At 50.7% G+C, this 12,897-nt stretch overlaps 2 protein-coding genes across 2 annotated transcripts in view; one reads left to right on the top strand and one right to left on the bottom strand.

The window, feature by feature from the left end:
- Nucleotides 1–412: 412 nt before the first annotated feature.
- LOC141726528 (olfactory receptor 14A16-like) lies at nucleotides 413–1,345 on the bottom strand. Its single transcript, XM_074531450.1, has one exon. It carries the CDS (start codon nucleotides 1,343–1,345, stop codon nucleotides 413–415), a length of 933 nt encoding a protein of 310 aa, XP_074387551.1.
- Nucleotides 1,346–5,060: 3,715 nt separating this feature from the next.
- The window catches only part of LOC141726529 (olfactory receptor 14A16-like), a 31,785-nt gene continuing 23,948 nt past the window's right edge, over nucleotides 5,061–12,897 (top strand). The window contains exon 1 of the mRNA XM_074531452.1: nucleotides 5,061–5,106. Coding sequence (XP_074387553.1) covers nucleotides 5,061–5,106 — 46 coding nt within the window. The remainder of the gene's footprint in view (nucleotides 5,107–12,897) is intronic.

The following is a 12,897-nucleotide window of genomic DNA, read 5'->3' on the forward strand; positions in this document are numbered from 1 at the left end:
CACCAGGGCCACCAGGGCAGCGGGGCAGGGCCACGGCAGCAGCACTGGCAACACCAAGTGCTGCTGCTGCTGGGCACAGCTGCTGGGCCAGCACTGATCTGCCCCCAGCTCTGCACACAGACATTGCTGCTGCAGCTCCAGAAAAGGCAACAAAAGGGCATCTGTGCAGAAAACTTTGCTGCGAGATCCTTTAGTTCCTTCAAAGTCACGAGGCGCACAGACCCTCATTGACACAGTCTGTGGCCATGGGGAAGGTGGAGAGAAACAAAATGAGAAATGGTGCAAGGAATGCCTTTTCTTTGTGGAAATTATGAACACCTAAAATGAAGGGAAAAATACCACCACAACCAAAGCAACAAGAAGTATAAATATGACTTTTATTACAAGTGATTGGCAGAAATTGGCCAGCAGTTTAATGTTCCTGAAACCATCCAGTCATCAGTCTCCACACTGCAGCCTTGAGCTCCTGGTTCCTCAGGCTGTAGATCAGGGGATTCAGAGCTGGAGGCACTACTGAGTACAGAACTGATAGGGCCACATCCAGGGATGGGGAGGACATGGAGGGGGGCTTCAGGTGAGCAAATGTGCCAGTGCTGAGGAACAGGGAGAGCACAGCCAGGTGAGGGAGGCAGGTGGAAAAGGCTTTGTGCTGTCCCTGCTCAGAGGGGATCCTCAGCACAGCCCTGAAGATCTGCACATAGGAGAAAACAATGAACACAAAACAACCAATTGTTACAAAGATGGAAAACAGAAGAGGCCCTAATTCCCTGAGCTTTGAGTGTGAGCAGGAAAGTTTGAGAATGGCGGGGATTTCACAGAAGAACTGGCCCAGGGCATTGCCATGGCACAGGGGCAGGGAAAATATATTGGCTGTGTGCAGAAGAGCGTTGAGAAAGGCAGTGGCCCAGGTAGCTGCTGCCATGTGGGCACAAGCTCTGCTGCCCAGGAGGGTCCCATAGTGCAGGGGTTTGCAGATGGACACGTAGCGGTCGTAGCACATGATGGTCAGGAGAAAATACTCTGCTCCCATGAAGAAGATCAGCAGAAAAACCTGTGTAGCACATCCAGTGTAGGAGATGTCCCTGGTGTCCCAGAGGGAATTGTGCATGGCTTTGGGGACAGTGGTGCAGATGGAGCCCAGGTCGCTGAGGGCCAGGTTGAGCAGGAAGAAGAACATGGTCGTGTGCAGGTGCTGGCTGCAGGCTATGGTGCTGATGATGAGGCCGTTGCCCAGGAGGGCAGCCAGGGAGATGCCCAGCAAGAGGCAGAATTGCAGGATCTGCAGCTGCCGCGTGTCTGCCAATGCCAGCAGGAGGAAGTGCCTGATGGAGCTGCTGTTGGACATTTGCTGGGGTTGCACATGGGGACCTGCTCATGGATAAAGGACAGTGAGAAGTCAGGAGAGGCTGCTTGAAGCCAAACCTGGGCCATTCCCTGTAGACAGTCCCTACTGCTGGGACTCACTCAACCTTCTTCCTGCTGTGGGGAAACCTTTGGCTGCAGTCAGAGCACAATCACACTCCTGGGTCAGCCTGGGATAAATCAAACTCTGCCCAGAGCAGAGGATCCCTGAATGTCTCACCCTCTCTAAAGATCTCTGGGCAAGGTCTCAGCCCCCCCTTGTTCCAAGGACACTCACGGCTCCCTGGGCAAACCCAACAGCATTTCCTCAGCTGTGGCAGCTCTGCCCTTCCTCGTGGGACATTCAGGGAACTCCCAGAGGCTTTGGCACAGATTTGCACCCAGGAGGGCAGCTCAGAGCTTGGAAGGGCACAGCAAGGAGATCCCTGGCTGTGCCCATGATGGGATCTCAGGGAGGGGGCTCAGCTCATTCCCCTTTCCCATGGACTGCTTTGCCCATAGCCCCACTGGTGCCAGGGAAGCTTGGACACCCCATTCCCATGGACAGCCCTGCCTGGCAGGAATGCCAAGGGCAGAGCCTGACTCAGCTGCTGCAAATGCCAGAGCCTCCCTGAGAGCAGCAGATAACAGGGACAATATCAGGGCCGGGCAGAACCAAGAGAAGATGCTGTGGTGCTGTGCCTGGGAGGGCAGGGCAGAGACAGCCGGGCACTCAGGACAGTGTTCCTGTGCCCACCTGTGCCTGGCACCTCCCACAATCCAACCGTGCCCTCATCCTGCCCCCAGCACTGCTCTCTTCAGCCCCCTCTCCTTCCCTGAGCATCTCCCTGGGCCTGGACATTCCCTCCTGAGAGGAGCCTTGTCCCTGCCAGCGCTCACAGAGCCCATCCCAGCCTGTGTGCCCTGGCCGGGGCCCTACAGAAACCTGCCTGTGTGCAGGGCCCTGGCTGGGGCAGGCTCTGTGTGCAGCTGGGCAAGGGCAGCTCAGGAGAGCCCTGCTGGGCCCTGCAGAGGTGATGCTGCTGCTGTCCAGGGCTGAGGGCCCTTTGGGAGGCTCCCAGCAGAGAGACTGGCCACCCAAAGTTGCAGTTCTGGAGTCCCTGTAAATGTTCAAACATTCCTTTGATGATCCTGTGTGTCCCTTTCAACTCAGAATGTTCTGTGATTCTGGGATTACAATTTCTGTTCTGCTTCTGGCATCCCTCTGCTGTCTGTAACCCAAAGAGGAAAAAAAAAACCAAAAAACCCTTGCAACAGTGTTAGAACAGTAAAGTAACAACCAGACATGTATTGGAAGCTTCCAGGTGTCCCAGTGGGGATGGGGCACACCCAGCTCCTGATTTCAACAATTTATTAAGGTTGATTAATTAGGATATTTAACAGGAACATCCAAAAGGAGATTCAGTTTCCCTAGTTACCCACCCCTGGGTCAACCCATTGGAGTAGGTCCAAAGGCTTCTTTGCCTTCACTTTTTATAATGACTGCTCATATTCTGCTCATTCTCAAAACCCAAAATGCTCCTATACGTCCAGTTCCTAGAAGGCTATATAGTATTTCAGGACTATATAAAAGAATAGGACTATACAGCATTTTAGGAATATATTTAGACAGTCAGGTTATTAAGAGAAAGGTAGGGAAACATACCAGATTTAATTCAGGATTAAAGCTATATAAGAATATAATAGTGGTTTAATAGAGTTAAGAGGTTATTAGAGTTAAGTAAGGATTATAGTATTGTAACTATATGGTAGTAATTTAGAGAGCTATGAATATATAAAATGTAAAAAATACAAAAATCTTTTTGTCATCACCCCAACATTCCCATCCTTCTCCAAGTAGGAAATTGAAAACACTTTCAGGGAAGCTCCTGATCTTTCCAGACGTACCTTCTTTGGGAAGTGTCCTCCAGAGCTGTGCTCAGGCTGGTCTGGAGCTGGGAGCAGCCCTGCCCCACTCAGCCCCTCTCAGCAGCAGCCCCTGTCCTGCTCAGGGTGGCTCCTTCCCCCCACAGCTTCTCCCCAGCGCTGGGAGCAGCTCCCTGGGCCGGCTGAGAGCTGTCCCTGGCAGGCAGCAGAGTCCCTGCCCCAGCACAGCGCCCTGGGCTGCAGGACCCTGCTCTGCAGGCCAGCCCTGGGCACCCCTGGCTGCAGCCGCGGGTGCTCAGCCCTGCAGCAGAGCCTGGCAACAGGAGCTGCCTTGGGCTATGCATCAGCTGGGGCAGCAGGGAAAGCCAGCCCTGCCCTAGGGCCACAGCCCTGCCCTGGAGCAGCTCTGAGAATCCTCCTGAAAGGTCCTCAAAACTGTGGGATGTGCCAGCTCCAGGAGATCCCTGCAGGAACTGCAGCTTCTCTTCCCACAGCCAGGGAATGACTGTTTCAAACCTGGGCTGATTTCTGCTCTAGTGAGCCCCGAGTGAGCTCTGCTCTGTGCTCCCAGCCCAGGCTGAGTTTAACCCCTCTGTGCCTCTGTGCTGTGCCCGGGGTGGCTGCAGGCAGAGCCCCAGCCCTGCTGGGCTGTGCACAGGAGCTGCTCCTGGCCAGAGCTGTCTCTCTGCAGCGCTGCCCTTGCCAGGAGCTGCCTCTGTGCCAGGAGCGTCTCTGCAGGTTTTTCAAAGGACTTTGGGTTTGGCTTTTGTCTTGGAGTCTCTGAGAGGTTTGTGCAATCATGGCCTCCAATTATCTGCTGTAATTAGTCCCTGGAGAGGCTTTCTCAGTAACAACACTCAGTGGGGCTCATTAATACTTCAGGATACTTCAGTTATTTTAAGGTACTTGGTGTTTCCCTTTTGATACAGACTCTGTGAGAGCTTTGTGCAATCATGGCCCCAATTTTCTGCTTTAACGAGTCCCTTGAGAGCTTTGTACTGACACTTAGTAGTGCTCATTAATACTGTGAGATACTCAAGGTTTTTAAGGTACTTTGGATTTTCCTTTCCACATTGAGTCTCTGAGAGGATTTCATGCCATCCTAGCCTCCAGGTCTCTCCTCCAAGGAGTCCATGAGGAGCCTGTGTTGGGGATGGACCTCAGAGGGACCCATTCATGCCTCAAGAAACTTTGGGGTTTTCTTCTGACTTTGACTCCTGGAAAGGTTTGTGCAATCTCCTCTCAGGCCCTGAAGTTCCAGGCTCAGCTCCAAATGCACCACAGGGCTCATTATGATCAAGCACATCCTGACAAACTGTGGTTTTGCTTTGAATTCCCTCAATCGTAGTGCAGTTCACTAAGAAGTTCTTTTTCTATTGTTACAGAGAAATATGTTAAATAGCTTCTAATAAATCCACATTCCTGTTTGAAGGGTGTATGGTTCTCTTTAGAGAAGAAATGATAGCAGCATTCTGTCACTGATAGGCCCAGGGGCTTTCCTAAGGAGGTCTGGCATGCTCTGAGAAGCTGTGTCTTGAGATCTGACCCAGTGTGGAGAGCCTTGCTCGACTTTTCCAAACCCCATCTTGTCTATCCTCACTCACCTGGGGTCGGCTAAGCTTGGAGAACTGGCTGCGCTCAGGCAAAGAGGGGGTTTTCTTCTTTTATTTTAGTAATCTGAAACTCCTAAGCTCCCTGTTGAAAACAGACACCCTCCTCAAGTGTGTGCCAAGACCAAGCTGCCACCAAGACCACTCCAGACCTGCCCTAGGCCAGCTGTGAGGGTGTGTGGAGGCCCAGAGGCCTACTATCAGTGTCTCATTCCCCCAGACATGGAGGACTGGTTCCAGATAAGAGAAATAGGCTTTCAGGTTAAGGGTGAGATGGTTTCTTCTCCCATAGATCTTTGCAGACACATGCTGATTTATGTTATGTTATGTTACCCTGTTGGCCTATTGGCCTAATTATCCTAGTTCAACTCCTATTGCCCACGTTTGTTTAACCTTAGAATGTTCTTCTCTCTCTGTCCCTCCATTGGCCTTAGTTTGCGGCATTCGTCCACCCTTGTTTCCCAGGTTCGCTGACCTGACCTCTGACCCCTCCTCTGCACCATATTCCCCCATATCCATTGTACCCTGACCCTCAGCTCTGCCCTCAGTACTCCATATAAGACCCTGTTCCCTCAGCCTACACCCTGTCTTCATCCCTGGGCTGTGTTCAGCTGTGTAGCCTGTTCCTGTACCAATAAACCCAGTTTGCTGGAGAAAATATAAAGACCCATCCTGCCTATTCTGTCAGCTTTCTAAGGTAGCAGTGAGCTTTGGGCTCGTGAGTGCTGGATGCTCCAAGGACCTCAGTAGAGCCATGATGCTACACCTGGCACCTGAACAGGGACCAGATTCATTGAGGTCCCTGTGAGCATCTCCAGCAGTGATCCTGCCAGCCAGATGTCACTGGAAGCTGTTCCCCTTTCAGGTCAGCCACAACCCTGAAGTGAGACTAGAATTTTACCAAATCTCACTGAAGTGGAAGTTGGCCATCCCTTCAACATCTGTGGGACCAACTTCACTGACAGCCCCACAAGCCCGCTTTGGCTGAAGATTGTGCCTGTGAGCCTGAGTGAGTGACTGAGTAGCAGAGAGCTGCCAGGGGTTCGGGCTTTTGATTTTCTGTTCCTGTGGGTGGGAATTCCCTCTTCCACTGGGGGCAGCTATGGGAAATACTCAGTCCCAAGCTGAAAAGGATGTTTTTGTAAAGTTTTGGAGACCTTTAAATTTAGAGGGAAGTTCATTTTCTGAGGGGAGTTTGAAAGGTATTGTTCACTGGTAGTTTACAGATTTTCCTGATATCTCTGTTGATTCTATCAGTCATCATTTTGGGATGCTCTTGGGGAAAAGCTTTATATTTTACAAACACAAGGCGTTTGAAAAGGTGGGAAATTTTATCCATTATTTCATTCAATTTATGGGATCATTTCACGAGTTCATGGTTCCAACCCTTTGTCCTGGTTTATTCAACCTGGCCCCCAGGTTCTCCAACCCACGTTCCCTTAGAACAGGATGGGAGATAGAGCCCATCCTTTGGCACAGACAAGCCATCTGCTGCCTGCCATCTCGCCTCCTTTCCTGTCTTCTCCTCAGGGTGGTCGTGGCTGTGCCACCCTGAGATATTCCCTTGCCCTTCATCCATTAGTCCTAGTCCTCCTTCCTGTAAATCACAAGATGGTAATACTCTTGTGAGAGAGATCGCCATTTTAGATTCCCTCCCACCTTCATCCCCATTTCCTGCCTTTGCTCCAGGTGCCTCCCCTGCAACGGGTCTCACCTTGACACCAAGTTCCGCCCCTGTGTCGGGTCCCTCCCCTGTCACTGGAAAGCTCCTCCCCAATGCGGGCTCCACCTCTCCACTTTCGGGCCCTTTCTCCAGTCCAGCCTCTTCCTGTTCCCACGTCACCGGAACCAGACATGGGGTCAACAAGAAGGAAGTTATTTTGGCTACCAAAGGCCTTTGACACTGGGCATTGTCAGTCGGCAGAAAGGCCCACGTCTCTGCCAGCAGACCTGCTTCCTCTACAGAGGAAGAGAGCGATAGCTTATCCAAGAGTGAGGATGAGCCCAAGGATTCTTGGCAGAGGACACGGAGAAAAGCCACAAAGGAGGGGGACTGGGAGGTGGTCTCCAAGATTCAGGTAGCATCTGTGCAGTATAAGTGAGGGCCAAGGCCTAAGTGGGAATCTTTTTCCCACAGGGAAATGAAGGATTTAGTAAAGGCTGCAAAGGATTATGGGAGGGGTTCTCCCTATTTTAACAATTTGCTGAATGCACCATGTACTGCCCACACGATAGTACCATAAAATTTAAAACAGTGTATGAAAATTATATTGTCACCTGCCAAGTTTATTTTGTGGAAAGGACTTTGGATAAATAAACCTAATGAATTATGAAAAGGTTATGTTAAGGAAGAAGGGCAACAACACCTCACAATGGACCACATTACCAGGGAAGGAGACTATACTAGACTTCAATATCAGGATGAAGTCCCCTCAGAGTCAATACTGGAAGATCTCAAAGGTGCTGCACGGTCCACCCTCCTCCAAACACCTGATGCTTCTACACCCCACATTGCCATTGCCAACATTCACCAGGGCCTGGACAAGAGCTTGATCAAGTTTGTAGATCGCCTTATGAAAGCATTGGAAAAAAAGGTAGAGAATCAAAAGGTCCAGGATTAATTTATTAGCAAATTAGCTTTCTGTAATGCCAGTATGGACTGCAGAAAGGTTCTGCACAGCCTCACCCTTGACCCTGAGCTGACCATCGCTCAGATGGTTGATGCTTGCATTTGCCAAGCGGTCTCAGACCATGACTCCAGCCTAGCCAAGGCCAGCAGCCAGGGTGCAATGGTTGCAGCAAACGTGCTTCCCCACAATACAGAATGTAATAAAGGCAGTGGAAACTGTTATAACTGCGGGAAAACTGGACATATAGCAAAAGACTGTAAATACGAGACTAACAACCGTTCTCATTTTTCACCCAGCCCTCAGTCCCACAGCCATTGCCCAAACTGTTCTTGAAGGCAACAGCACTACGAGCCCTCAGGAAACTCCCAGCAGAGCACAAAATTACCTCAAATATGAAGTTATTCTGTCCCACCCTTCCATCAGTGATAGATGTCCTAGGTGACAATGTAAAGATGTATTCTATTCCAATCCTCAAGAGTTGTTGAAACCAGGAGGGGCATTGTTTTTTCCTTATCTCCTGTAAATGGGCCAATCAATGCCTTGCCATGTGACTCAGAGATAACTCCCTCTGGGAGCCATTTCTGGACCCACCCCATGACTTATAGAATGATTTTAGCTCATTGTGAGATGCTCCGCCCAGGGGGGAGGGGCTAAGCATCCCCAGCTGGATATAATCTGGGGTTTGGGACAGAACAAACTGCCTTTCCACTGGATTTCCCAGGGAGCAGCTGTCATTTCCATTGGATCTTCAGAGGAAGACTACACCCTACTACAGGATCACTGCTCCAACATAACCACATCTGCCACTCCAGGAGGACTGTAGCCACAATTCCAACTGGACTGTGAACAACACCCTGACCAACAGGGTGTCAACTTGTATTCTGACTTTGTCAGTGTTTTTTCTTTTGTATTACTGAATGCATTTTGGTTTTTTTATTTTTTTCTTTTGCTAATAAATTGTAATTCTGACTTGGAGTGTCTCTCTGTTTTTTATTCAAACCAGAAAAAATGGAAAAGCCTGAGCAGATTTCCTGAACAACAAACCCCACTCAGGAACCACCTGCTCAGTCCAGGCTGCCTGGAAGTCACCTTTCTACGAGGGACAGTGTGAGCAGAAATGATCTCTGGGAGCACAATTCTCTGAGTATTGCAGCTGAATTCTCTGTCCCTGTCCTTTCCTTGGATCTTTCTATTGCAGATGGAAGCTGCTGGTGCCGTCCTCACCTTTAACCTTTCTTGAATGCAAACAGATGTTCCTAGCTGTTTTAAGCAGGATTTGCTCAATGTTTCTACAAAACTTTTGTGTTCCTCATGGAGTGAAGGGGCCATTTTGACACTGAGGGGGTGACGTGGAAGCAAGGAGTCAATTGTGACACTGGGGTCCCATGGAACCAAGGGGCCATAGTGACACAGCAGGGCCACGTGGATCCAGTGGTCCATTGTGACACTGTGGATCCAAGGAGACCATGGAGACCCAGCAGGGCTGCCTGGAGCCAATGGTCCATGGTGACACTGCCCATCCAAGGAGTCCATTGTGACACTGTGGAAGCTCATGGAGGGAGGGAGGCCATTGTGACACTGAAGAACTTCATGGCACCAAATATCCATGGTGACACAGTAGGGCATCATGGGAACCAAGGAACCGCTGTTGACAGTAGGGAAACTCATGGAACCAGGGGCCCTTGAGGCACTGCAGAACCAACAGAGCTGTTGGACCTTGTCCCCTGGCCCTGCACAGCTCCTTGGGAGGCACGGCAGGAGCAGCACCCTGGGAGCCTCGGGAATGCCCCTCTGGGATCCACGGCACACACTCCCAGGGGCTGGAATTGCAGTTCCCAGCCAGGAAAAGATGTTCCTCCCCTGGGAGGCAAAGCTCTTAAGAAGGAACAAAGGCCAAGTGGAGCAAAATCTTACAGTGACATTTCACTGCCAGCCTTCCTAACTTCCCCCATGGTTGTTGTAGCTCCTGGAGTGGGAATTAATTCAGGACAGGGTCTTTGGTGGGAGCTGCCCTGGGTCAAGGGAGACACTGAGAGAGAAACAGAGCAGGCAAAGACAGGCAGGAGAGAAAGGAGGACACAAACACAATCAGCTGAGAACGTGACACTCTGAAAAACAGAATTGGAACTGATGGAAAATGAATGGGACAGAAACTAATAGTTCTGAAAATTTTATTTACTATCAAAATACATCCCACACACCCAGCCCCCCACAATCCTGATCCCACATCCTCAAATTTGGATGCCACTTCTCCCAGTCTGTATCCAATCCCATCTCAGCCTGGAGGCTGTGGAATTGAGTAATTTTAGCATGGGACTGAGTTTTTTTGAGGTGGGAACAAGGCAATTTATAATGGGATTGAGCCCCTTCAGGGTAAGATTGAGGTGTTTTCAGTGGGACTGAGTCATTTTGAAGTGACAGATCAATCCATCTTGACTTTTGGAGTGCAAAGATAGGGAGAACACTTCCTGAAATCCCCCAAGAACCCACAAATCTTCCAGAATATGTCCCAAAATGATAAATTGCTGCTCAAGTATCTGTTAACTGATGGAACTTTAGACATCTTTGATAAATTTTTCTTTTTAGTCCTATTCCAGGTGTTTTTAAGTGATAAAGAAAAATCAAGAGGAAATTGGAGCTAAACCAAAAGGATAACCAGACAGGTGTCCTCCCAGCCACAGATCACTGAATGTGGGTCAGCAGGGCTCTGCCCAAATGTGGATCCTCCCATGGGGGATGAAACTGGAGTGGTACATGAAGCTCTTCAAGCAGTTGGGGCATTTCCAGGGCTTCCCTTACCAGTGCCTCTGTTGGTGTTTGGTCAAGTGAGAGCTGTGGGTGAAGCTTTTCCCACACTGGGGACACTCGTAGGGCCTCTCCCCAGTGTGGATGCGCCCGTGGGTGACGAGGGTGGAGTTGTCTCTGAATCCCTTCCCGCAGTCGGGGCATTGTAAGGGCCTCTCCTCTGTGTGAATCTGCTGGTGCCGGAAGAGATTGGAGCTGGTGTGAAGCCTCTTCCCACACTGGAGACACTCGTAGGGCCTCTTTCCAGTGTGGATGCTGTGGAGTGTTAGGGATCTGCGTGCGGAAGAAATCGGGCTCTACGGTCAGTCAGGACATCGTCCCCCCCCGCTGCAGTCAGACCTTTGCTCTGTACCTGGCCGCACCCAGCTGGACGTGAGCAGAAGGAAATGACACTGACTGCCCAAGCTATAAAAAGGCTTGTGACCCCTCAATAAATGCCATTTGCTGTCCACCACGTTGCTGTCAGGAGCATATGGACCGAGTGACCCTGGGGTTTGGGCCACCGTGCCAGACTAAGAACCAGGTCACCACGCCTTGAGAAGGCAACAGGGTCAATGTGCTTTTCTTTCTTATGGGAAAAAAGCACCTTTCACATCCAGGCACCCATGACCAAAGTTGGGAATCCACCTCCAGAAATCCCTATATCCAAGGATTTCTCCCACACAAAAGCTGACAGGAGAGACAGGTCTGGCTGGCCTTGGTTTCTGAAGAGCTGTCTCTCATCTGCCTTTGAAACACTGGGGCTCTGTACTTTCCATCTTAATGAAAAGAACTCTTCTTCCTATCCTGGTGCCCATGGCCAAATCTGAGATTCCACCTCCAAAATTCCCTATATCGAAGGATTTTCCCCACATGAAAGGTGCCAGGAGAGAAAGGTCTGGCTGACTTGGCCTCTCAGGAGCCTTCTCTCTCTGCTTCTGCCCTTGAAACACTTGGGCTCTGTGCTTTCCTTCCTGTGGAAAAAAAACCATCTTAGATATCATAGATATATGCAGAAATGGCCAAAATTGGGATTCCACCTGCAAAATTCCCTATATCCAAGGGCTGCTTTCAGACCGAAGCTGCCAGGACAGAGAGCTCTGGCTGGCCTTGGCCTCTGATGGCCGCCTTTCATCTGGCCCTGAAACACCAGTGTTCCGTGCTTTCCTTACTATGGAAAAGAACTGTCCTTCTTCTCCAGGCATCAATGTCCAAAACTGGTATTCCACCTCTACAATTCCCTATATCCAGAGAGTGCTCCCAGACAAAATCTGCCAGACCCATCTAATCTGGCTGCCCTTGGCCTCTGATGGCTACCACTCATCTGCCCCTAGAACATTGGGGCTTGGTTGTTTCCTTCCTATGGACACCACTGGGACACAGTGAGGACCTGGTGGAACCATGGAGACCATTGTGACACTTTGAGATACCATGGTGACACCATGGGGCTTCATGGAACCAAGAGACCACCATGGCTCTGTGGGGCCTCGTGGGACCATGGAGACCATTAGGACCCTTCAGGGCCTCGTGTAACCACGGGGCCATTGGGACACCTCAGGGACTCATGGAAGCAACGGAACACTGGGACATTGTGGGGCCTCATAGAACCAGGGGAAAATGGAACAACTCTGGCTGATTTGGCCTCCCAGGGGAGACCTGACAGGTCTGGCAGATCTTGGAATGTCAAGGGCTGCCTCTCATCTGCCCATGAAACACTGGGGCTCCATGCTTTTCTTCCTATGGAAAGAACTGTCTCTCTTTTTAAGAACCCCATGGACAAAATTGGTATTCCCCACTAAAAATTTCCTGTATGCAAGGGTATTCGCAGAAAAAAAACCTGCCAGATCTGCCTGGCCTGGGCTTCTGGTGGTCACGTCTCATCTTCCTTGGAAGCACCAGGGCTCTGTGCCTTCCTTCCTATGGAAAAGAACTGGCCTTGTCCAGGGGCCATGGCAAAAATTGGAATTTGGTTGCCAAAATTCCATCTATCCCGGGATTGCTCCCAGACAAAAGCTGGCCAGATAGACAGCTCTGCCTGGTCTTGGCCTCTGGTGATATTCTAAGACTATGAGCAGAATGTTTTCATCTGAAAACACCTTGGAGAGGGCGGAAATATCTCCCAGGCTGGGATTTGCAGGCCTCAAGAACATATTTCATGTATGGAGGCTGATGTGCCAGGGCTCACCTGTGAAGAGACTGAGGATAGAACAGCAGTGGCCTGGAAGGGCTGGAAGGGTGGATTAGGAAACAGTGGAGCTTTTTCTCCATAATGGGAAACAGCCAGATAGAGAAATTATACCACAAATGCAGAAGGGGAGACCAAGACTGGACATGAGGAGATGAAAATTTCCCTCCCAGGGCAGGGCTGTGGTGCAACACATCCCCCAGAAGGAGCCTGGGTCAGCCCCAGGCTTTGTGTGGGCAAGCAGGAGGCAGAGCTGTCAGCAAAGGAAGGGCCCAGCCAGGTGGAGCAGCCGGGGGATGCCGACAGCCTGCAGGGACAGAGGTGCAGGGCAGGGACACCATGGGACAGCCTGGGCTGCACAGGGCACAGGGATGGGCAGCAGCTGCAAGACAGCCCTGCCAGAGCCACCTTGGGCAGCACTTTGGCCATGGCTGCTGGGCCTGGGCCTGAGGCCACGAGG

This window comes from Zonotrichia albicollis, chromosome 36 (genome assembly GCF_047830755.1).
Source record: "Zonotrichia albicollis isolate bZonAlb1 chromosome 36, bZonAlb1.hap1, whole genome shotgun sequence".
In the NCBI taxonomy this organism is placed as follows: domain Eukaryota; kingdom Metazoa; phylum Chordata; class Aves; order Passeriformes; family Passerellidae; genus Zonotrichia; species Zonotrichia albicollis.